Below are 26,929 nucleotides of genomic sequence, written 5' to 3'. Positions count from 1 at the left end.
AAAAGTCATAACAATACATTTTGATAGACAAACTTTCCTCAATAACAAATGTTAAAGGTAAATACCTATGTGTTTGAGATACTATATTATTTCCTGAATAGTTGAATAGAGGACAAAGAGGACATATGATGCATATGCAAACAAAAGTATAGATTCTTGAATGAATTCAGCCAGTTTCTGAAGTGTTATACCGCTGGGCAAGAAAAGAGAGACCATAAAAGTCAGTGAGCATAATAGAGCTGACAATATTACTTGGTGAGCAAATTCATCTTTGATATTTGTCAAAACCAATTGTTTTCCTGAACTTCAATTGCTAGAAAGGTTTATTTTTATTTTTTTTCCAAATGGAAGCCATGCATTCATTCAACTGGACATCAATGAAGCTTTGTGGCCTGGTGGTTAACATGAAAAGGAGTTGTTCTTGCCAAAAAAAAATTAGAAATTTAGAATGCAGGCTTCCTCCTCATGTCATTTTAACATATAAAACCAAAATGAACAAGTTCTGTAGCTTTTACTGACACATTAAAAACAAAATATAAAACCCAGAAAAACAAAAACCCAGAAGTATCCCAAACCACATGACTTTGGACATTTAAACTTAGTAATAAAAACTCTACAAAGGATGCAATACTCTGGAAGTTAGGCAGGATTTCACATTACATATTATATAGAAACTGGATAGGATATCAGGCTTTCTTTCACACAAGAAGCATTAATTAAGCATCTACTATGTGCAAGTAAAACTATTACATCAATACATCAGGTTTACTTCTGCTAAATCGACCCGATTAAATTGAAAAGTATTCTTTGGTTTCCTGATCAAAAACTGGGCCATTTTATTGTAGAGAATATGACTTCTTATTCTTATTGTTTGAATCTACAGTGCTAATACATAATAGCTACACAATAAATATTTATTAGACTTAGTGCTACAATTACTTCTCAGCCCTCAGGTAACTAAGTATGTGCAATTAAAATATAAAAATGATAGATAATTTATACTTGATTTGGTAGCTGTCTCTTATATTATCAAGTGCATATGAGTAGGTCAGAAGTCTGAGGTTCACTCTACTCAAAGTATTGAGGTTGTTACAATAAGATCAAATTATGTTGATAAAGACATTCCACTTTTTCCTTTGATAATGCCCACCCCTATATATTTTCCTGAAATAATCTAGGCCTAGAGACCAAGGTACTTTTAGAAAGATCAGATCAGATTTGAAACATGTATTGCTTTCCCTGCCCTAGCTCTTCTCTTTTGTATAACTTTAGTTGATGGCTAAAGATAAAAGCTCTATTATTTCTAATAGAAATAATAGATACATATGTATATAATATGATAAAATCATAAAAAGTGTACAAAATCATATTCAAAACCACACTACCTTAAATATGTATTCTTCTTCTTAAAGAGATTCTGGTGCTTTAAAGGAAATTTCTAGAAATGTAAACAAGGCACCTATTTAAAATGAAAACGGGTCTATAAAATTTACTATAAAAGCAACTGAAGAAGTTAGTTGAATTTTTTTTTCTTTGAGTGCCACACCTGGATGTACTTGGGGCTTATTCCTGGCTCTGTGCTCAAGAATCACTCCCGGAAGGGCTTGGGTGCTGGGGATTGAGCCTGGGTCAATTATGTGCAAGGCAAGCGCCCTACTTACTGTACTAGCTCTTCAGTCCTAAACATTTCTCTAATAAACTCCAGCTCATCGTTACTTCTAGCTCACTCTTCTTATGTTTATATCTTCAAAATACAATACTTCTAAAGATGTGACAATTGTTAACATTTTTTGCACTTAAAAATATTTTAGAATTAGAAGCATCAATTAGAATGGTCAGTTCAACAAAATTATCATTTCCCTATCTTTTCCTTCAACCATTTTTTTATAGATTACACTTCTATTATATTTGGCCAATTGTGAACTACATGAAGCAGATTTTGTCACATTGACATAATAAAGAGGAAAGAGTACTGTCCCTTTCTTTTAGCAAAACAGCCAAGTCCAAATTCTTGCATAAAGTTCTTACTGAATAAATGAGAATGATCTATTTCCTTTCTGTTCTTAGAAATATGGTGTTCATTCAATGACTAATGAGTCTGCAAAATTTCATGGCAGATATTACGATTTGAAGACTCATTTCGACTTTTTGCTTATACAATCAATTACATGATCAACTTTAGTAGTACATATTCCTGTCTGTCCCTTTATATACATTTTGTGATTCATTCATCTATAATTGTGAAACGTCTTCCTTCACTAGTTTCCTTCTCTGTCTTTAGTGGAAGAGCATGGAAAACTCTAAATTTCTCAATCTGCATTTAATAAAAATAATAACAATGAAAAAAACCATAAAAATCCTTCATAGATGACACAATATTTTGCCTGAAGCCATTTCTCCACTTGCTACATGTCCTGTGATAGATTTTACCCAAGTAGCTATCTTTTCAAGTGTCTGAATAGTAAAAGACTTTGAAAGCAGTTAGCATCATTCTGTGGGGCAGAGGTTGCTTTTTAAGAAATACAAGAAATTCATCTTAGAGAGGGTCTGCCTATGTAAAGGAGGTAGGACTCACATCTATTTCTTCTACTCTTGGTTCACCAGGTTTTCATGTTATCTAAAAATATGGAAATCACTGGCCTCCCATTCAACTCCACCACATAGGGGAACAAATATAAGATTAGTATTCACTTGAAGAAATATTCATATCTAGTTAGGAACTCTAAGGGAATTTATAGATAAAACATGTTGAGTTAGAATGAAAGGGTAAAAATAAAAACAGAGAATCTTGGGAAAGGGAGAATGTCACAGCAATACGTATATTTTAAGAGATCCATGATGAGTTTTAGATGATCTAGTAAATGTCTGATAACAGTGAAACACAAGACAAGGATGTGTTGTAGTAGCCTTTGCTGTGGATATTTAGTGAGGTGATCATAGTGAAAAACCTTGAAGAAGCTCCCAGAAATTCATTATGAAACTCAGACTATGCAACATAATTAAGAACAGAGTTTAGAGAGAATAATGAGGGAATGGCTATTTTTACGGTTTGGACTTTTGCTGTTTGATGTTCAAATATAATATAATTGAGGGCAATGATAGGTTGAAATCATTCACTAATGTTAAATAATTAGCATAAGATCACTTTGGATATTTATATTAATAGTGTTAATAGTGACAATTTATACTCTCTCCAGCCTTTCATCTGAGATCAAAGTTTACTAAAAGCCCTAAACAAACTTTATAAACACTTGTAGAGTGAAATTAGAACTGGTGTACAAGTACATAAAACACTGAAGAGGCATTAAATATCACTAAACAAGCTCAAGATGAACTAGTAATGCAACAGAGAAGGATGCTAACTCGTCTCTTTAACACTCGAAGTAAATAAAACTAGATCAAAGTTGCATAATGAAAATTCTCTTTCCAGTGACTTGAATGCATATTTCCAAAATACGAAATATAGTCCAAGAACATTAGTGCTGCATTTGTGCATCACCTCCCGCCCTATTCATGGCATATCTGGGTTCTGGCTGCCAATTTCCTTCCTCTTCTCTTGTATCATTAACTACATGTTTGTAAAGGGTTTCTTGACTCATGTTTTAATTATTCTCAGTCACTGTGGGGTACTGAGGAATGAAAAGAAAACTACAACAACTCAGGACACCTGAATTCCAGCCCTTGGCTTACCACACTTGCCACTTTATAAACAGCACTGTTTCCAGACTTCTTATCAGTAGGGTGAGTGGTTTTTACAAGCATTTTTGAGAAACTAAAATGTGAGACCAAGGCAGCAGGAACCTAATTGGCTCGATGCTCTACCACATTACTGAGACATGATTGCGCACATTCAATCGGAATCTATTATATAATAATATGTGATTAAGGGAGACATTTTTATGAAAAGAACCCTACCATATTGATAGCATGAAAATTTTGTGAAGATTGAAATTTTTAATTCTTTCTTGACTATAGCCTCTTAGGGTGTTGACTTTTAAATATCACCTAATGTAGCCCAAACATTCAAAGACAAAACAAAATAAAATATATGTAGTGAGTTTCAATAACTTGCCTGGAGTCAGTGTCTGGTTATGGTGATGTGACCAAAAATGAGCTGTTATTACACTTAGAATCTATTTTTACCTTATCACTTCACATTACTTTAAGTAAGGCTTGTAATAATTTTCAGTGGAAATGTTTATGTAATTAAGATAGTCTCAGAAAATAGTCCTTCAATCAGCTTTTTAATTAAAAGGTACTGCAAAATTGTAAGAGACTCCTCCTATCTACTATATATAAAGAGTGTGACCAATATTTTATTTTAGAGTTTGCATCTGAACGATAATGCAAAAAAAAAAAAGAACAAAACACCTCAATAAACTATTACTCTGAGGTTTCATCAGGTATCTTCTCTTAAAGAGTACAGAAAGTATTTTTTGTATGGATTGTATTTTTCCAGAAAGATAATTCCATTGTGTTTTGTAATATACACTCAGATTATCTTCACAATATAAAGAGCTTTTTACCCGGAGAATACAGTGTTTTATTGATGGTGTTTAGAACAGGACTGTAAAACACATTATCAAGCAAGGCAGTTAGACAAGACTCTATGGCTACTTATCAGCATCGAATATGAAGCTGTCAGTCTGACCTCCAAATGCCAAGCAATTCAATAATACTAAATTTGCCTGCTAGTGAGCTGCATTCGTTATATAATTTCTCAATGCTACTTTCCCGATGTCACTGCCTTTATAAAAAATTTGACAGGGCTGAAAGGAACCTTTTTTTTTTTTTTGCAGGCAAAAGGAAGTCTTGCATTTTTAATTTGCTCATCACCTTTTGCCACAAGGTTGAAACTTTGCACAAAGAGTACACTTGTTTTAGCAGCATTTTCTTCATTTAACCATAAACACAGACATGTTTTAGAAATTTAACCCTTTAGAGAGGACCCCATTATTGGAAAACATACATATTTTAATACGGACTAACACTGAATACTGGTCTCTGTATTTTGGGACAAGGTGGCAAAAGGAGAATGTCTAGATTGTTTCAACCAAGATCCCTCATGAGAGATTCATGAGGATATTTCCGTTTGCCCTGGATGCGAATATACAGAAGGTAGACTAACATTAGAGCAGTGGGAAACTTGGCAGAATGGGTTAGGACAGGGTTTGTGCAAAACCTTTTTCCGGTTTCAGTTTGAATGGGTTCCCAGGAAGTGTCAAGTTTGAACAAATCCAAAATTTTACAATGTAGCTCAGCCAAAACTGCTGAGATTCACCTGATTCTGGGTCAAAACCGTACAGAGCACACTGCGTTTTATTTGGTGCAAAGCCAATTTGACTGAACTGTTCAGGCAACTTCAATGAGAGACTCATAGTCTTGGCAAAACCAAGAATGAACCTAGCTTGATCTTTGGTTTTGGAAACAGCAAGTTCTGGCTTCATAAAGAGATAAAGCCAAATTTTGCTTAGCTTCAGGACTCTTACAAATACTTAGATGAGGCATTTCAAATAATTAACAGCTATTTGGCCAGATTCATATGTCAAAATGTATTACTTATTTCCTGAGTTTATCCAGACACTTAGAGCAACCATATTAATTCTATTGTACATTAACTCTAAATGTCCTAGAAAAGAAATTGGTGTTCTACAAATAATGACCCTTCTTCAATAGCTTAAATACCTGTAGTGTATGTGGACTGCACATGTAGTAAGATGAGGTACACATAGTGCTTGATTCAGGGGAGACTGGGAAGGAATTTAAAACCCCAATTCCACATATCCACTCTGACAACAAGCACACAGAGTATATAGGTTCCTCAAGCAGAATTTGCTACAGAGTATTTTGGCAGCCTCCCTGTACATAAAAATCCTGAAGCTTGACTAATGTGCATAGTTCAAATCTATTAAGATTGATGCTAGCTAAATACGCCCACTAGTGGGGAAGGTGCTAGCCTTGCATGTAGCCTACTAGGGTCTAATCCCCAGCATTCCTGAATCGATCAGGAGTAATTCTTGACTGCAGAGCCAAGAGTAACCTGTGAGTAGTGTCAGTATGTCTCCCAAACGAAACAAAACCAAAAAAAGAAAAAATCCCAGTAGAGATATGATAAATGCTCTAGCAGGTTTTTTTTTTTAATTAAAATCATAATGGATTGGAATTTCTTGTGTTTTAAAATTTTTAATATCGACAACTGTGTATGTTTTTCTTCAAATTGTTACAGGTAATGATTTAAGACTATACTTTCAGGGATCACTTCTGTAGTTCATTACTGGAGAAGTTTCTCTGATTGTGTAGAGCATCCAAAAGCACAAGGAGGAGCCGAAGCATCCTCCCCTGAGTGTGAAGCCAGTTCTAGGTGCTCCTTTTGCTTTTGGTGATCGTTCCTCTCTTCCCTTGGAAGAGTGAAAGGGAGAGGATGAAGTCTGAGTGGTTCCAGAAAAAAAAAAAAAAGACGTATCCTCTACATTATATTATCTCTGTAAGTCTACACTAAAAATAAGGAAGATACAATTATCTTTACGAAGTTTGATTTGAGAAGTATTTTAACAATATTAACAAATTATAATCACATTTGCTCGAGCGGGCCCAGTAACGTCTCCATTGGAGACTTTGTTGTTACTGTGTTTGGCATATCGAATACTCTCGGTAGCTTGCCGGGCTCTCCGAGAGGGGCGGAGGAATCGATCTCCGGTCGGCCATGTTGGCCGCTTGTAAGGCGAACGCCCTACCCGCTGTGCTATCGCTCCAGCCCCAATATTTGCTCTAAGGCAACAGTTTTTAAAATTTGGATTAGATTTAGATAATACTTCAATATTTTTTTGTGGGGGTGTGTTTTGACTGCACCCGTGGTGCTTTGAGGCTGACTCTGCTCTTTACGTGGGGATCACACCACCTGCTCTGGGGAGCATAAGTGGTACTGAGAACTGAAGTGCAGTTGACCACACACAAGGCAAGTGTATAAATCACTGTACTATCTCCCAAGCTGCTAAATAGATTTTTAAACTATGCATAACCCTTTTATTCTTTCATTATGAACACATCTTAAATTTTTCTCGATGTTTTCACAACACAGGTAGTAACAAACAATGCGAATTCTGAAAAATTGAAAAACTGACATCTTCAGGTAAGACTCATATAACTCATAATTCTAGCCAGTGAATTTTAAATGTGGCAGTAATTTATTACCAGAATATATCTGTCACTGTCACTGTCCTCCTGTTGTCCTCCCATTGTTCGTTGCTCGATCAATTTGATCGAGCAGGTCCAGTAACATCGTGAAACTTGTTACTGTGTTTGGCATACTTAATACCAGAATATATATGCTTACAAAATAACTGAAAACTCTTTAAAAGATGAAAGTATTTATTTTCCCTTTGAATTGACTTTCAATGTAATTTTCCTTGTAACTTTATCTTAATAGAACATGCTTAACTTTTAAAGTCTTTTTTATCTGATCTAAATTTATCCTTATCTTTTGTGTATATACATATATATAAATACATTTGTGTATATAGTACATATATGCATATATACATCCATGTATATGTGTTCATGTCTGATTTTGAAAACTTCATGTGACCATGATGCTTTGTGTTCACAATTTTACAGCTTGAATCATTATTATAAGTTATATTAGACAAAAACAACTTTTTGAGAAAAAATACTAAATATGAATTTTTCAAAATCCTCCAAAGCTTCCCGAAGTATACCTCTATAAAATGGCTAAAACCAACATTTTCCTGAAGTTGTTTAGCTTATTTCCAGGGCTATTTCTTTGAAAAATACAGGTCCATATTTTTCTGGTCCTGTGTTTTGTTTATATGTATTTAATCGCTGGGAAATCTTCTTAACATTAAATTCTATGCAAGAATAAAAGTAGGTTCGTGTTTCAATGACTGATTCTAGAGAGACACTGGCAGCTGAGTTATTCCAGGTCGACCTGGCTGCCATGGGGCCCAGATCTCTGGATTCTTAATAGGATGGGGGCAGACCAAGTCCTTGCCCTTTCAAAGGCCCAACACTCTATCCACCTACATTTGGTTCCTGATTCTCCCAGAGTAACAGCCCAGCATCATGACTTATCTCAGAGAAATGCCAGAAAGACAACAGCAGCTGACTGTCCCAGCTTCAAAGTTTCTGAAGCATGTGCCCGCATATGTGACCATACAAAAGCTCCAAACTTTACAGAGCTGATAGCCTAGTAGATGCACAGAAAATTAGATGGAAAAATTTATGGAAGCTCACTAAGCTCAATGATTGAAAATAATAACACAGAAGGCTTAACCCACACCTCAGCACAGCAAATCCTCAGGCCATGACTTTAGCAACATTCATTATGAAATACATGTTGTAACAAGCAATATATAGTAAATTATTTTGTGCTTGCTAAGTGTGTAGGCTTGGGGGTTGGGTGGGAAATGGGGGACACTGGTCAAGGGAAGGGCACATTGATAGTGGGACTGCTGTTCAAATATTGAATATCTGAAACAGTACAGTTGTGAAAAATATTTGCAAATCACAATTTAAAAAATGTTTCATTCAAGGCTAAAGAAAAATAAAAGTGGGTTTGTTATAGCAATGCCACTCATTTTCTTGAACGCCCTTCTAGTTTTATGGGAAATACTACATAGACATCTGTCATCAAAAGTTAATTTTAATGACCAATCAGCTCAATTAGGTTCTTTCAATGTTGTTGAAAGCAAAGAATTAGACACCACTTGGCCTGCCAAAGGATTGTAAATGCAGTTATTAAAGTCATTCACTCTCTGGTTTCTGGAAGGTATACCGACAATACTTTATAAATCAAAGCTTGCCAAAGGAGTATAACTGTTCTTTCAGGTAGCAATATTTCGTTAAACTCAACATATGCAAAGAGGATTGAAAAAATTAAAACTTTAGTTTTAATACCATTATATATAGATTTTAATTCTATATAGGATAATTTTATTTATTTTATTTATTTATTTTTGCTTTTTTTTTTGCTTTTTGGGTCATACCCAGAAATGTAAAGAGTTTACTCCTTGCTCTGCACTCAGGAATTACTCCTGGCAGTGCTCAGGGTACCACATGGGATGCTGGGAGTCGAACCGGGGTCAGTAATATACAAGGAAAATACCCTACCCGCTGTACTAACACTCCAGCCCCTATATAGGATCATTGTCACTGTCACCCCATTATTCATCGATTTGCACGAGTGGGCCCAGTAACATGGTGAGACTTGTTACTGTGTTTGGCATATCGAACACATCATGGGTAGCTTGCCAGGCTTTGCCATGTGGGCGAGATACTCTGGATAGCTTGCTGGGCTCCCCGAGAGGGGCAGAGGAATTGAACTCGGGTCGGCCATGTTGGCTGTGTGCAAGGCAAACACCCTACCCTCTGTGCTCTCGCTCCAGCCCCTATATAGGATAATTTTAAATATATTTTCATTCAAATCTTGGAACTGCATATGAGCAAATTCAGTCCTCATTGAAAAACCAATACTCTAAATCAGATTTACCTTTGGCAAAAAAAGTCTGATTTATTGTTCAATTTGACAAAATGTGTTTGTGTGTCCCCATGACAATTGTCTCACTTATGAATTTTGACTCAAAGACAGATAAATAGATAAAGCCGAGAGACAGGTCAGAGTTTATCACCTGGATGAAATATGACACTGATATTTTCAATTACTTCATTCTAATACTCTTTAGTTTTATTTTCTAGAGCTATACATCCTCTGATTAGAATAGGGCGATAGTATAGGTGGGAACATAATTAAAATTGGTTTTATTCTTCCACAACACCAATCAATAATATGTGTGTATATGTATGAATGTATTACACTATGTCTCAGTTTTAGAAATTTCCACACATTTTCTATAGCCAATACAGCTCTATTTTTCAGCAAAGATCAATGTCTGACCAAGGACAAAAGTTTTGCATTAGTGACTTGATTAAAGACCTGGAGGCATTTCCATGAAGGCAGCAAATCTCCGATTACCCCATTAGGAAGCAACCTGAAGTGCCTGGGGGAATTAGTCATCATGGGACTCTTGAAAGGGATCATTTCCTTAGTAAAATGGAAGGAAGACTGATGTGGAATCTATGAAAGGGAAGATGGCCTTTTTAAAAAAGAATCATTTTAAGAGAAAATTCACAGAGAAATAGAGGATATAAAAATTAAGGTTTTAAAACTGCACGTGCCTAAATGCCTCTCGGGAGATCCTTGTCTCCTCTCGGGGTGCTGTGATTCTAGTTTGAAGACCAGGCTCTGGACCAGAGAGAGTATAGTGGGTAAGACATTTACCTTGCATGAAGTAGAACCAGGTTTAATCCCCGGCACCCCATAGTATCTCCTGAGCCCGCCAAGAGTGATCTGTGAGCGTAAAGCCAGGAGTAAGCCCTGAGCACTGCTGTTTGTGGCCCCCCAAAACAACAAAAATTGAAGACCAGGCTCAAACTCTCCAGAATCTCTGAACATTACTGTCAAGGACAGCTGAAATCATTCTGTAGAAAATATTGCTGATATGTTTAAGTTTCATATTGGTTACTTTTTGATGAAGTGTGTCATAGATACAATAGTGCATAATATATATGCATGCAGTTGAGAGAAAATGACTTTTTTGGGTGGTTTTAGTGAGAATTTCTCCGATTGATGACACTGAATATATTCTCACATATTGTTTCCTCATGGCATGTTTCCTGATGGTATTCTTGCTCATCATTTTCCCCTTTAACTGTGTGTGTGTGTGTGTGTGTGTGTGTGTGTGTGTTTGTGTCTGTGTGTTTACAGTCTAGATTGTTGCTTTGCTGGCAATAGAATTTGGATATAAACTGATTTGGTTATATCAGCACTACAAATATATTCTGTTTTTTTCTTTTTATTCATGCACTGTCTGATTTAAAGAAGTTTGAATTTCAATGTGGTTACATCAATCATTTCTCTTTTTGTTTTGTTTTGTTTGGGGGTCATATATGGTGATGCTCAGGGGTTACTTCTGACTCTGCACTCAGTAATCACTCCTGTTGGTGCCTGGGGAACAATATGAAGTGGTGGGGATTAAACCTGGGCTGGTTGCACGCAAGGCAAATGCCTCTCCACTATGTACCATGGTTCAGGTCTAAATATCAGTAATTTCCTTTATGATCTATGTTTTCAGTGCCACCTTCCCACACCATCCCCTGCCCCACAAATCTTCCTGAGTCCCAAAGTTTTTAAGATGAAAGTATTAAGTTATACTTTGTCTTAAAGTATTATGATTTGACCATTAACATTAAGCTTTCATCAATTTTTATACCTGAGAAAGGTGTCTGGTTCTTTCATTTTCTTGATCACATGAACTACCAAGAAGCTCATTTTACTCCCTTGATATGTGATGCTATTTTTTTTCAGACATTAAATTTCCATATACAAACAATTCTGTTTTCAGATAATCTATTTGATCACATTGATCTACTTGTATATAGGTCATATATTCCTATATCAGAACTATAATATTATTTCCAAAGCTTCAGTAAGTTTTCATATACATTAGGAAAAGAATCTCCCTACCCTCTCACCTTGTTTTTCTGAAGTGTCTCGAGTAATTCAGAGTTTTCTCAAAGGATTTACAAGTTTTTGTTACATATTTTTTTCCAGCGTGCTTTTTTTTTTTTGGTAACTTTTATATTAATATATTTTAGTTAGTTTTATGGGGTTGAATAAAAATGACAAGTTTGAGCTTCCTAAAAAGAGTCTAAACTGCATTGTCTCTTCAGACTCTTCTTACTTGACTGTCTATGGTCACTAGGACCTTTCCCTGAACAAGAGTAACCACTCATTTATTTATTTATTTATTTATTTATTTATTTTTGGTTTTGGGGCCACACTGGCAGTGCTCAGCATTTACTCCTGGCTCTGGGTCAAGAATCACTTCTGATGGGCCTCAAGTGACCAGATGGAATTCGAGATCAAGCTTGCACTTGCAACATTCAAGGCAAGCACCTTTCCTGCTGTTCTCTCTCTCTCTTTCTCTCTCTCTCTCTCTCTCTCTCTCTCTCTCCCTCTCTCTCTCTCCCTCTCTCTCTCCCTCACTTTAACCTGCTTTTCTGGCAACAATTTTTCTAAGAATGTTCCTAAGCTTGGACTGTTCTCACTGCCTACTTTCCTATCACTATTTGAACCCTTTCACTTCTTCGCTCTTTTCCTAGCATCAGTACAACAGCTGCATTGCTATATGTGTGTTGACCATGTCACAGCTTCTGATATAAAATTAGTAGATGGTGCTGGAGAGATAGTACATGGGCTTGGGCCCTGACTTACATGTGGCTGAGACCTAAGTTTGATCCCCAGCATCCTGCATATCGACCACAGACTACCACAAACAGTAATACTTGAGTGCAGAGCCAGGAGTACTGTTGGGCGTGGCCCCCAGACAAATAAAACTCCCAAACAAGCAAACAAAAGAAATTAGCATTTGGTACCTAAATAATTATGTTGTTATCTTTTCACCTCCCAACCTTGTGATATACATGACAGTAAAAGAAAAGGGATCCCAGCACTCTTTCCAAAAGAGCAAGCCAATCCTTCTGGACAGAATGCTTCACTAGGAACTAACTGGCAGCAGAAAGCAAGTTGAACTGCAGCCCTGAGACAACTGAAGATGAAAGTGCAATCAAGTGCGTGCATACTCGCTAAGAGGAGGCCCTGCGTTTCATTCCTCTCCACCAGGGGAGTCCCTCAAGCACCTCTGAAAGAGCAAGTCTCAGCCCAACACAGAACAGGGCAGCCCCCATGGGACACTGGCTGTGGCCTCCAAACAAAGGAAACCCAAACTCAAAGTATCCCTCATACAAAAGATAGAGTCTCAATTCCTTCATTTATTCTTCCAAACTAAAAAAACATCTCCTACTCTCTGTGCCACTTTAAACACGTTATTGCCTAGAAACCATCATCATCATCATATTTTATAATGGAATAAAAAACTTGCTTCGTGTCCCAATGAAAGGGTAGCTTTTACTTAGCAGGGCTTTCTGCGTTTTATCTTTTGTGGGGCTCACATTCAGCAGTTCTCTGGGGACATGCCTGGCTCTGATCTCTGGAACCATGGCAGTCTGTGTGTAGGGAATCAGATGAGATGCTGGGGCGCAAATAGGAGTTAGCTGCATGCAAGGCGAGTACCTTACTCCGTGCACTATTTCTCCAGCCTTTTTTTTTTTTTTTTGGTATTTGAGTTATTTATAATTCTGCGACTGGTTGGTAATTCATTGCAATGAAAATGATTTCTGGGCATGCAAATCAATTTTGTCTAAGGCAGTTCAATTAATTTCCTTCCTTCCCTAGTTTTCTATCTACTTAAGTTATTTCAGTATTCTTGACTACCTATGTAGTATGGTTATCTGGACCTTAAGGTCAGTTGCAACATTGCGTTCATCCTCATTAAATAATTAAGGAAATTTAGCTCACGTGTTTTTAGTTTATTTTATACTTATGAGTCATGCTTTTATAATTTTCCTTTCTTTACAAAGTATCTTTTAATACATCTCTCCTCTGTTCATTATGACCTTCCAACTTTGATTATATCTAATATGGAATGCCTCCTTTGGCTCATTTTACTTAACACTACCAATTTCTTCACAACTCACAGATGAATTTAACCTTATGTCCTCAAACTACAAAAACCAAATCTTCTCATGATGAAATTAGAATGCAATGATGTAAATTATTTTATTATTTTAAAATATTTTTATTCATTTTCGACTGATAAGATGGATTTTCTGTTTCATTCTTGGGCTACAGTGTTTTCTTGCTTTTACTCTTACATTTTAAATTTGTTTATATGTAAATAGATCTCCTCAATTAAAGCACAGCTTCTTGAGAAAACTGATAACAAAACTTTTCTTTTTCTTCATATTGGTGTCATACATACCTTCTATAAAGCCCAATAGACATCCAATCTGAGTCCTATCCATAGGACATGAACTGATGATGCTTTTTGTCAAGATTCATTTTCCAGGTAATCACTTAGCTTCATTTTGAAACTAACTTACTTTACCTTGGCTGATAGTATTTTTCCCAATAAAATTCACACTAAATTTTAATGAAGTTCATTAGAATTTTTCTGAATGTATACTACTAATCAGACAGATCAAAGGAAAAAATATAAATTGATTTGCTTCTGTGACTAGGTTTTTACCTCAATTATTTAGCTAGCTAATATGTATTAATATTCCTAAGAACATTAGATGAGGGTCACAAACATTCAGTTCTACATTCATTCTTTCATTCTACAAATGTTTCCTGATTATCCACTACATATCAAGAATTTCTTAAAGATCCTGAAAATATATTTGCATATAATTTCTAAATCAAGAAACTTAGATAATAAAGGAGAGAGGAAAAAAGGTGAAGAGGAAAATTGAATTTAAGATTGTGAAAATGAATTTATGATTTTGACCTAAATATATAGTGACATATTTGGTAACTAGCCAAGTCATTTTTCTAATTATTATAGAAAACAATATTTTCAACTATCATAACTACTAAATTTTAAAACCAATATATTATTAGAATTCCTAATGAAACAATACACCGTTTGAAGTTTTGCATCACCAAAATATAAAACTCTATGTAGTCAATCCCATGATTACGCTTAATGTCAACCCAACAAATGTAGACCACCAACACTTTTCTATGGTTTAAGTGTTGAGTTGTGAATGAATAAAAGATGATCTTAAGATTGCTTTCAGCATATTTAATTTTATGAACTATAAAATACTTTACCAGTTGAACAGTCTACCAAGTATATTAAATCTGCTTCTTATAATACCATAAGAAGTCAAAGGCCTTTATAATATTTGAGCACTAAAATTATTACTAAGCATTTAAGGTTTTATGGCTTTACTGACTATAATTATTTCAAATTAAAACCATTTTGAGAAAAGTTGTTGGAGGAAAAAACCCACCCTAGTCCATTTTGCTCTTAACTTTTTGTTTTAGCTTTTATTTCTAGAGAAGGCCTTAGAATGAGGTAGAAAACTTTCTACTCCATACTACTTTGTAAGTAGAGAGACATGAAAATAAAAAAAGAGAATACAGATAAAAGTAATAGGCTTTTATTGTATTATTTTTAGTTTTGCATGGCTATTTTAGATTAATATTAAAATGATTAAACAAGAATAATCACATAATGCTAGCAGAATTTTAATCCTAAAGATGTTCACATACCCTTCTTATGCTTCAATTCTTATGAAAAGTCAAAATACTAAGTTTAATTATTAGTATTTTTATAGATGGAGGAATTGAGAAGCAAGTGACTTACTGCTAGATAAGTGTCATATTGTACATTGAGCCAAGGTCCTCAAACAAAAAAAATTTTGAATTTTCTCACAAATTAAAAGAAAAAAAAAGCCAAACAGTTGGTCAGATACTTCCGAAAGATCAGCAAAATTAGATGGAGGAACAATAAACATTTTATTCACCTACAGTGTCATCACAGGTCACTGAGGTCATTGCACTTTCCAAATGGCCCAGATAAATCTAAGGAATTGATAGTTTATTTAGTAAGGTTTTAACACTCCCAATCAAAATCATTTGCCTATACAGGATGAAAGTTCCCTCCATTAGTATCTTTACTTCTCACATTCATGAAATATTCTATTCTTAATTAGGCTTATTATTTAAAGTTTACTTACTTTTTTCCTATTTATTAAAAACATAAGAAGTAAAAGAACAAAATATGTTACTAAATCCAAGTCACCCTTAAATTTTTATCTTTTGTTAAATAAATATAAACAATGTGAAAGATTAATATTTATATCATGTTGCACATAGCAGTAGAACAATATGTGGTTTTTGCAAATATGAGTTTTCTGGCTGAATAATATTTCATTACTGGGTAGTACCATTATTTGGCGTTTAATTCTTATAAATTTTATTATAAAAATTAATTACAAAACTAATCAATCTTAGAAAAACCGAGAAAAATAAAGGTATAAAATTATAGCCCATGATTTACATGTTTTGCTCACTCTCGTTTTTTATGTCATGACTATATATTATCATTAAAGTACATGAGACTATATCTTGAATTTATTTTCATTAGCTGATCTTTAACTTATTTCTCATTAACTATGAATTTTTAAGAATTATAGTGGCTAGTTTGATGTAAATAACACAAGTTATTATCAAATAATATTTCTTCTTTTCTTTTAAAAATAAATAATTTTCTAGTAAATATAGCAAACATGTAGTCTTGACACTCATTAAGTCAAAAATTACTTCCTAACATTAGATACCTCCAAATAAAATTAGACAGTCTTTATTTTTACTTTGACATTGGTGAAAACAATGTAAATATTATTCTTAATTATCTGGGCTACATAGTTAGCTTATTTTCCCTTTAACTCTTAGGTCAAACATTTTATAAATCTTTCTGAAGCTGCTTCCTTTGAGAAGTGATCTGAAATCCACATCAGACATGGCAGTAATTCTGACAGAAAAAAGAAAAAGCCCCAACTTACCGTTTCTAAGGCATTTACACGGTCCTGCAAATAAAGCATAATAAATAATTATAAAACCAACATTACTAAAAATAATCACAAAATACTTAATTTTTAGATTTTCTATTTATCTTCTAATAGTAATGATTAATTTTAAGAAGGTAAAAAATGAAAACTTCCACGCAGGATGATCTCACTAAAGATAAAGTCATAAAAGAATCACTAGTACATTTTACTTCTTAGCTAATGTTAGGACTACACATTTAATTGAACAGTAAAAATGATAAATTCGAACATAGTTACTCAATTGAATATCTTTATACCTTTCCCATTAAAATTTATTTATCTATTTAAGAACCTATATGCTACAGATAGATTTGAATATATGAGACACAATTAGAAAATTGCTCTCAGTGTGGTACACAGCACAAAGTGTGATCAAATAAGGAGGTTAAAGTTCAGAATAAAAATCAACTTTATCAGGAGCCAGAAAGGCCGTTCGTGGGCAGTGAATCGGGGTCTTGTTGGGATGAGGAGGAAAGGGCCGTCTCCAACCCCATCCCGTGAGGCCCCACGTGTCTCATCACTGCGGGCCCAAACCCGACTGTCCAATGGCCTCTGGAGGATGGCAGCCACTGAGCCACCTAGGGGGAGTAGGCGGAGGGACAGCACCCTTTTCCCCCTGGAATAGCCCAGAGACAGTCACCTATGGCAGGGTCAGGACGCATTTCTGTCAAGAGCCACTGGGTTCCAAGATTTGTTTCTGAGACTCTGGTGGCCCAAAGACAGTAACCGAGACCCCAAGTCACCGCCCACAAACGGCCTTTCTGGCTCTTCCTGATCAAGCTACTTAATGGCTATGATCCAAGAGACTCAGGAACAAATCTCAGAACCCAGCAGGTTTTGGCAGAAGTCCCTCCAGATTTAAGTGTTAAAATTTTGGAATTTCAAATCGCGCGGCCACTACTACTGGTTATTCATAACCAGCATTAGAAAACAAATTGTCTACTGTTGCCTTTTCAGAATATCTGAGTGTTGGGGTAAAATCTCAAATAATAATGGTGGGTCTGGTGTTAAAATATTGAATGTAATCAAAGTAGAGAGCGAGCAATGTGGAAATCATCTGCTCCACAGGTAGGGGGAGGGTGTGGGAAGGGGGAATACTGGGGTTTTTGGTGATGGAGAATGGGCAGTGGTGAAGGTACGGGGGGTTTCTTTGTATGACTGAGACTTAAGCCCGAAAGCTTTGTAACTTCTATCACGATGATTCAATAAATATAATTATAAAAAAGGAAAAAAAAAGTAAGGTGGAGTTCATGCCCAATTCAATCAGCTAATCAGTGACTAAATAAATAGCAGTACTCATACATAATAAATAAATATATAAATAAAATAAAAATCAACTTTATTAATTAACCAGTATTAGGCAATTGAAACCAGGCAAGAAAACAAATCAAAATGTTATGGCACATATTAAATTCTGAACCTAGAAGGTGTTCACGGAAGAATTTACAGAAATACTTCTTTTAAAAGATTTGGGTCAGGGTCTGGGAGCTAGATGGAAGTGCTGGAGTATATGAATGGCATGCTTTTGTTCTGTAGCATTGCGATACCAGCACCATCCCCCTCAACACCACTGGACCAGGGATGGAACCATACAGTCCCACCATCAGGCTGGCACCAGGAGTGGCCCCCACTGAAACACTGAGAGTCCTCCCACACCAACAGATTTGGATCAGTGGCAATATTACTTATATTATTAAATGATTAAGGAAAAATACATGTATTTTCTTCCTAAGGTGAATAGCTAGTCTTTGGCAAATAAAAAAAAAAGCTATATTAAAGAGGGAATCTAAAGATTTTTGAAAAGAGAAGGCATTTGAGAAAGATAAGGGCTATTTATCCTTCTTTCTTGTGATTTTCAGATTTGGGGATCTGCAAAATCTCAATTTATTTTGTGTTTAATACAATCAACCACCTATCCTAAGAGGGAGGTGCTGGGGGGGGAGAGGGAAGTCTGAACTGGTGCCCAGTCTCTGAGCAGAAGTGGCATGTAGTCTGTCGAGGACCCACTCAGACTCCTGACACTGGGACAAATCAGGAACGGAAGTCGACCTCTCCTGCATTCTCCCAGCCCCACTTAACACAGGGGACACTTGGAGGACTTTGGCAACCCAAACCCCAATCTCTGGTCTGGGAAATTAAGTGGAGCAATTCTACCGTTTAAACAATTGACTCTGTGGGCATGAGTTAAATGAATATATTATGCAAAATCATCCCATAACAGACTGTTTTCAGCAATATAATCTGCTTAATTGTATTTTGTTGACATACTTGCAAGAACCTCACCCTCGCCCCCATAATTTTCATAAAATAACTGCTGTTTTGCTGGTGACTTGTATACTGTCACATTTGACTGCTTCATAATAAATACATATAAATGCCTCAAGGGGGCTTTGATCTGTTGTTACCAGGCAATTTATTCACAATGCTTCTCGGACAAAACCATTTAGTAATGCTTTATCATTCTTTGCAGATGGAACAGCCCTCATCAGAGACTGAAACTTACAGAGCCTTCGAGAGACAAAAACAGCTTTCTGGCAGTATAACATTTATATGAACCCTCTTCAAAGGTCCAAAATATTTACAATGACTATTTGGGCCTATGATTTCCCCATACCATGTATTTATGGGGTGGTATTATTCAGAATGAGTATATTTTTATATTCTGTCTGTCTTAATTTATATCTCCATGTTTGGCTAAGATAGTATATAATTTATGTATTAGTGTCTTCATTTGACTTAAATGTTTGCTAGAGAATTTTAAAAGAAATACAGACTGTCATGGACTGAATGTTTGTGTTCCTGAAAAATTCTTGGGTTAAATCCTAATTCCTGATCTGACAGAATTCAACAAGGGTACAGCCTTCCTGATGAGATTAGTGCCTTTATGGGATACAAAACACTGGCTTCTTTCCTAGCTTATGTGAGGGCAAAATACAAGATGAAAGTCATCTACAAGGCTTTGCCAAGAACTGAAACCACCTTACTTTGATCCCGGATTTCTTACCTTCCAGAACTGTGGGAAATACATGTTTACAGTTTAAGCCACTCGGTCTTTGGAAGTTTGTTACAGCAGTCCAAGCTAAGAGTCAGATCAGATCTATATGACTGAACAGCCTGCTCCCTCCAATTCTACTTTATTAAAATATAAGACAGTAATGACATACCATCTCACACCAGTGAGAATGGCACCTATCAAAAATAAAGAGAACAATTTGTGCTGGAAGGGATGTGATAAAAAAGAAACTTTCATTCGGTACTGGTGGGAATGTTGTCTGGTTCAACTCCTGTGGGAAACAGTATGGGGAGGTCTCAGTAAACTTAAAATTGAGCTACCCTATAGCTCAGCAATTCCACTTTTGGGAATCTACTTCCAGAACAGAAAAACATCCATTCAAAAGGAAGGACCATTATTCAATGCAGCACTCAGTACAAAAGTTAAGATTTGGAATGCAACAGACCAGTGGATCATGAAGATGTGGTATATATGCACAATGGAATACTACACAGCTGTTAGGAATAATTAAATCATGTAATTTGCTGCAACATGGATGAAAATGGAAGATATGTTAAATAAAGTAGCTAGGAGAAGGACAAATAAAGGGCGATATCATTTATATGTGATATTTAAGGTAAATGGATGAGGGAATACGATGGTTTAAAGGAGAGATGCTTTGACCAACCTTGACCCCAAAGTATAGGGAGGGTAAGGAAAGAAATAGTGTGAAGGGGAAAGGGAAAAAAGATAGGTGAGAAACAACGGGACCAGGAGTCAAGGAGCTCTGCTACATTGGTGGTGTTGAGGAATAATAGAGCTAAATGTCTAAACCACAAAGTCGACAACACTGAAATTGCAAGACCCAAATTTTAATAACCAGATTAAAAATGTGCCTGTCAAGATGGCGGGTTGGGCTGGGGTGGGGGTAGGGAGCCAAAGAGAGAGTCTGGGAATACTAGTGGTGGGAACCTGACACAGTGGCAGGACCAGTGATGGACATTGTGTGTCAAAAACCCAACTACAAATAATTTTATAATTCACGATGCTTTAATAAAATAAAATCTTGAGAAAAAAGAATCAATAAAGAATCTATTTCCATGTAATTTGTTTATATTATTCATCTATAACCTATTTTATTCCAAAATGATACTGAAGACAGCTTTTAATATAACATAGATAGCTAAGAAAATTAGAAACTAAGAAATTCAATTCACTAGTTTGCATTTCAATAACTCAATTTGCCAAGTAAAAACAACTAATAGGATACTAGTCACTGCTGTAATTTAGGAAGTTTGTCTTATTAATTGGTGAGACTTACATTTCAGAAAAGGCCCTATAGGATCTCTACTATTAAAAAAGAAATATTTTAGCTATCTATAATGAAGTAGTAAACTGCTTGGAGCTCTACAGATCCCTTTATTACACTGTCACAATAGGATACATATTGAATTTATGAGTGAACTTAGGCAAATTCATTACCATCAGTGGAGATGGGCAAATATTTGTAGGCTGTTAGAAAATGAGCACTAAATGGGTTGTTGGTACCAGAATTTAGGATCATTAACAATTTATTTGACTCATCTGGGCCAAATGAAGTAATGTCATAGAATTATCCAGTCCATCTAAGATAAGAATTAAGAGCTAATATAGTTCTAAATCATCAAAGTCATGTTGTCTCATGACCTTATCAAAGTAATACAGTATTTTCTAAGAATGTTTTAAATAGAAATATTAGTATACAACAAAGGACAATTGTAGTATAAAAATATGCCACTCACTCGCTAACCCTTTCCAAATTGTCTGGAAGTGATCTGGACAGAATTTTCAAACAGAAGACTACAGTGAGAGCTCACTCTCCTCACTGTTCCTCCTTCCAGGAAGGATAATCCAGTAGCCTCACCCAGAGTGTCACTGCTTGACTTATTTCATGTTCTTTTTTACTCTGCTTGGTTCACATTGCTGTTTTTCTGCTGCCTCTTACACGAAGGGTGTAAAATGAAATGTAAATGCATTTACATTTCCGTCACTATACTTTCACATGAAAATAAAGTTAATATACTTTCTCTCACCCTTACTAGTAAAATAAACTAAAAATAATTCCCAATATAGTTTGCCAAGCTTCAAAATATTAAAATTTAACAAAGGAAAAGTGCATTATTGATCATCACAAAAAGATCTCCTTTCTTATAAAGATAAAAAACAAAAAAAAGATTTCCTTTCTAATAATGAAAACAAAATGGAGAAAAATTACAACAATGTCAATCTTACACCATAACAGCTTTTCAACATAAACATATAAGTTGGCTATAAATATATCAAGTGACACAACAGTCTAGACATAAAATTATCTATTAAAGAACAGTTTTGTATACTTAAGAAAAACTTTGGGAGGCAGTCTTAGAGCAACTTTTAATGTTTTCCCAGTCAACCACCACTGGATTTTGCACTCATTGTACACCCATAGTCAATCTTTGGTAACTAACTCCACTAGCTGCTTATGTACCTGCGTTATTTTTGACCTGAAGTATATTAGTTTGACAAATAATGGGGTGGGGGAGGAAACATAGCAAGGCATCAATATTTTGTCTAAATGGTTTATTTTAATGACCAAACAACACACCCACTCCAATATTTCAACTTACCAAGAGAGCCAGTGTGAAAGGATGTGTCACTTCCTATGAAGAGGAAGGACCTAGTTAGTTCCTTTCATCATCTGCTCTTGATTTGGCCCATGGCAACTTACTGATAGAATCAGAAGCAGACACTACCATAGACCATTAGAGGAGCCAGTGTGTGTGTGACAATTCTGATCTGTTCTCTCATCCACTACCACTGTCAGTGGTGGAGAGACTCGGGAGCCTCGTTCATCTCTAGCTTTCTTGTGCTTCATTTTCAGATAGCTGCTTTGGTTTGTGGTCCTACATATCATGTCCACTCGTCTTTAGTTTGATCAGGAAAGTCTCAAGTGACAGTTAATATTGGAGCGGAATGGATATGAGTTTAAAGGTTGGGCAGGACAATTAGAGTTGAGAAAATAGACCAGGAGAAACATATGGAATAGGGATCCCTAATGTTTCAACAGATTTCACAGCAAAATACAGTCTGAGAGGCAAACTAAGATTTTTCTTCAAGTCCCTTTATTTATTACTTGTCAACTTCAAGCAAAACTACCAACAAAAACATTCAGATTCACTTTTTATATTCCAGACCACAGTGAAACCAAAACAATTTTTTTAAAATTTTAAGATAAATACTTTACAATTCTTTAAATCACAAATTCAATATAGTGCAGAGGTATGCATCTGTGTCTGAAAGAATACAGAACTACATTTTTGGGTAGCAGTGTAGCACTGTCCTCCCATTGTTCATTGATTTGCTCGAGTGGGCACCAGTAACATCTCCATTGTGAGACTTGTTCTTACTGTTTTTGGCATACCAAATACACCACGGGGAGCCTGCCAGGCTCTGCCAAGTGGGCAGGATATTCTCAGTAGCTTGCCGGGCTCTCAGAGAGGGGCGGGGGAATTGAACCTGGGTTGGCTATGTGCAAGACAAATACCCTACCCGCTGTTCTATTGATACAGCCCATTTTGGGGGAGAATTTGCTTAATTCTACAGTGAGAGTGTAGTAAAGGTAATAGAAAAATTCAGTGAATGGACACTGGAATGGAAAATAATTTGTAGCTAATATAAAGCTTCTAATGGTGATTGGGCAATGCAAGTGACAACCAATTTCAAAGAACTGATTATTTCCCCAAGAAGAAGCAGGGACAAGAGTTGAGGGAGAAAGTAAACATCCAGAAACCAGCATTCCATTTTTTCCCAAAGATTTACATTTTAAAAAATAAACTGTTACCTCCAGTTGTGAGGCTAGTCATATATCAACTGAATATGTTCTGTACTCCTACACAAATCAAGTGCAGCAGTGATTATGGCATAATTTATGATCAAGCATGTGTCATGCAGAACTTGTAGAAAACAATAGAGTATACTTTCTTTTTTTTTCTCTACTATATGATTCTGACTGTTACCAAGTCTCACTGGTCTAATGAGATCTCCTAAGGCTCACAGATCCTTTGCTTCTTCCAAGGGCACATACCTTCTGAGGCTATTTGACAAAGATAGTCACATGGTATCCCATATAATCATAGAGCCCTTGGACACAACCTCCTTCCCTCCAAATATTTGAATCAAGCACTTGACTGTGACTATTATGGTTGTCACACAGCTGTATCATTAAATGGTAAAGCAAGGAGTTCATCTGGGAAGTAAATTGCTTACCTTTGAGTACTTCTAACAATCCACATCCCATTATACACATATTTATTGACTCAATTTTTTTTTCAGGGATTCAAGTATATGAACTGTTACATTAGAGATTCTCCTTTTTCACTTTTCATTCCCAAGTTCTTTTCATGGGGTTCTAATTACGATTCCCTTTCACCATTTTTAATAAGGAGAAACTGCTGAGGAGGAAAAATCAAAACATACAAATAGATTTCAGAATAATCTATTGGGCTAATCACTGTCACTGTCATTGTCCTCCCGTTGTTCACCAATTTTCTCAAGCGGGCCCAGTAACGTCTCCATTGTGAGACTTTGTTGTTACTGTGTTTGGAATGCCAAATACGTCACGGGGAGCTTGCCAGGCTTTGCCATGTGGGCAAGATACTCTCAGTAGCTTGCTGGGCTCTCTGAGGGGGTGGAGGAATCGAACTTGGGTCAGCCATGTTGGCTGCATGCAAGTCAAATGCTCTACCCACTGTTCTATCGCTCCAGCCCACTTGACTGATATGAACTACATTTTACTTGCTTCCATAATCACTTTGACTAAGATTATAACTACTATGAATCTAGATTTCTTAATAAACAAATATAGGCAGTAAGGAAAAAGTTAGAGAACTTAAAGTATCTTACATGATCTGTACTCTGATAATCAGTGACGCACTCACTATTCATTATAGCAAGAAAAAAAATAGGGGGTAAAGACCCAATTATTTGTAGTTGTTCTTCTGAAAAGCAAACCTGAAGACTAACTTATCTGAATCTTCTAAAATAAAGCAAATTTTACTACTTCAAATATCCTAAAGATTCCTACCTATGAAATACTTAACTGCTTTTTCTTCAAATTGAGCTTCATTCTGATTTTTCATTGTGGTCTGACTAGCATCTTCCCAAGGTGGAATTTTAAACAGTAGCTTTGGCTGTTTAAGAGAGATGTGAGTAAAGAAAAAGAGTTGGAAAGCTCTATTGTCTTAATTGAAAGCACTAAGAATAATAACAGCTATAAAATACAATAACAGGATTGATATAATTTCAAATAAAGTTTCCAATCTCTAAATTTAGATAATATCATATTGTAGTTTAAAAATGTATGTCCACACACTGCCCTACCCAACTTCAAGTCACAGGTTTTAGGGAAATCACTGCTTGAAATTTGAAGCACATTACTCTTTCTTCAGGATTATAAACAGAGTGCTGACTTATTTCAACATACCTTTGATTATCTTACTTTCAAATTCAAATTCAAATCCTAAATCTTATCACTTATAAAACCAAGGAATAAATAAGATGGGATACTCCTGGGCAATTTAAACTATTAATAAAACTACTCTTCACACCTACAGCCTTACCTGTAGACAATGGGGTACCAATGTGTATGGTTTTCAAAATTCACAGACATCTGAATGTTCAAAACTATATTTTCTATTTTAAAAATTACTTAAAATTCATCATCAGAAATTCATTCTCTGAGGGATAATTTTTAAAGTTTCCTAAAACTATCCCCCAAACCCCTCATTCAAGTTCACCTCCTGAAAGCAAACTTTCTTGAGATAGAAAGCATTTCAACTGGATTATTGCAAGTCTTGGGTCAGCAAAGTAAGATAGTGTGTTAAACCCAAACCACTGCCTGTTTTTGTAGGCTCATAAGCTAAGAATAGGTTTCACAATCTTATTTCTTCTTATATTTTTTGCAAGTCAAGCATCCTACCCATTGTACTATCTGTCTGGCCCCTCTTCATACATTTTTTATTCCCTAAAAAAAAAATCAAAGGAAGAACAGTGTTTCATGACAAGATAAAATTACATAAAATTCTAATTTGTTTTTCATAATCTTTTATTGAACAACTCTCCCTTTTACACTCATTTATTCCTTTAATTCATTCTTTTATTCCTCCTTGCTAATATTTATTGAAGCAGACACTATGTAGGGCATTGGGTACACGGTTACCAACAAGGTAGCTTTATCACCAAATGAACAATTCATACTTTATAATTAAATTAACTGATTAGTTAAATCAATTAGTTCAAGGGACCATATGTGGTGTTTGAACTAGGATTGATAATGTGCAAGATAAGGACCTTAGCCCCTATACCATCTATGGCCCTATTTAATATATTTGTTTGTTTTTACTTACTATTTTAGGGCCCACCGTTGGCAGTGCTCAGGCTCAGGGGTCAGAACTGGGAGCACTTCGGAGAGCAAAGACAGTGCAGGGATTGAACCAGGCTTTATCACACACCATGCATGCACTTTATCCCTGTACACGGGCCCCTGAATAATTTTATTAGCATCAAATTCTACTTTTTGCATGTGGTGTAGTCAGGGAATACACTGGAAAACTGTTCTGTTGTTAAAGTTCTTTTCCAAAGTTACACATGCCAGAGCAGCATTTTGGGAACCTTATTTTGAACAGATGTCAGGTGACAGTGTAACAAAACACACACTGTACCGCAATAAAATTTAATGCTCCAATGAAATCACTATTGGTACTATTTTAGATTTATTTCTCTATATAATAAAAGGAGTTATATTTTGCCATATGCTTTTAAGTAAGTTGCAATGCCTTCTTTCTGGGTTTGACATTACGCCAGCTGAAGTACAAAAGTCAATACTGCTGGGGAATATCAGAAGAAAGGATAAAAGAAAGCAAAGAACTAAACTAAATTAGCTGTGATTTTGAGCAGCTAAATGGCACCTCTATTGTGCTTGTTCTCTGTCTTTTGTTTGTTTTAGAGCCAAACAGTGGTTTTATTTATTTATTCATTTATTTGTTTTCCATGGTCTTTTGGCCACAACCAGTGGAGCTCGGGGCTTACTGGGGCTGTGTGGTGTGGGGTCACTCCTGGAGGGGGCTCAGGAAGCCATATTTGGTGGCAAGCATTGCTACTACAGTTCCTATGTGTAAGCACACTAGCTGCTGTACTATCTCTCTGGCCAGGCACCTCTATTGTGTTGGTTTCTCATTTTTTTCTTTTTTTATTTTTGGGTCACACCTGGCGATGCACAGGGGTTACTCCTGGCTCTGCACCCAGGAATTACCCTTGGCAGTGCTCAGGGGACCATATGGGATGCTGGGAATTGAACCCGGGTTGGCCGCGTGCAAGGCAAGCACCCTG

The 26,929-nt window shown here is 35.8% G+C and overlaps 1 protein-coding gene and 1 pseudogene across 1 annotated transcript in view; one reads left to right on the top strand and one right to left on the bottom strand.

Annotated features, from left to right (window-relative positions):
• The window catches only part of CEP128 (centrosomal protein 128), a 512,196-nt gene that overhangs the window by 51,210 nt on the left and 434,057 nt on the right, over positions 1-26,929 (bottom strand). The window contains exons 21-22 of the mRNA XM_056134021.1: positions 24,643-24,732; positions 16,489-16,512 (exon numbers count right to left, since the gene is read on the bottom strand). Coding sequence (XP_055989996.1) covers positions 16,489-16,512; positions 24,643-24,732 — 114 coding nt within the window. The remainder of the gene's footprint in view (positions 1-16,488; positions 16,513-24,642; positions 24,733-26,929) is intronic.
• LOC130042099 (uncharacterized) lies at positions 6,237-6,437 on the top strand (annotated as a pseudogene).

Source organism: Sorex fumeus, unplaced genomic scaffold (genome assembly GCF_029834395.1).
Source record: "Sorex fumeus unplaced genomic scaffold, SorFum_2.1 ptg000098l, whole genome shotgun sequence".
Taxonomy (NCBI): Eukaryota; Metazoa; Chordata; class Mammalia; order Eulipotyphla; family Soricidae; genus Sorex; species Sorex fumeus.
Note: the sequence above shows the minus strand (reverse complement) of the source record. Positions and strands in the feature narration are given on the sequence as shown.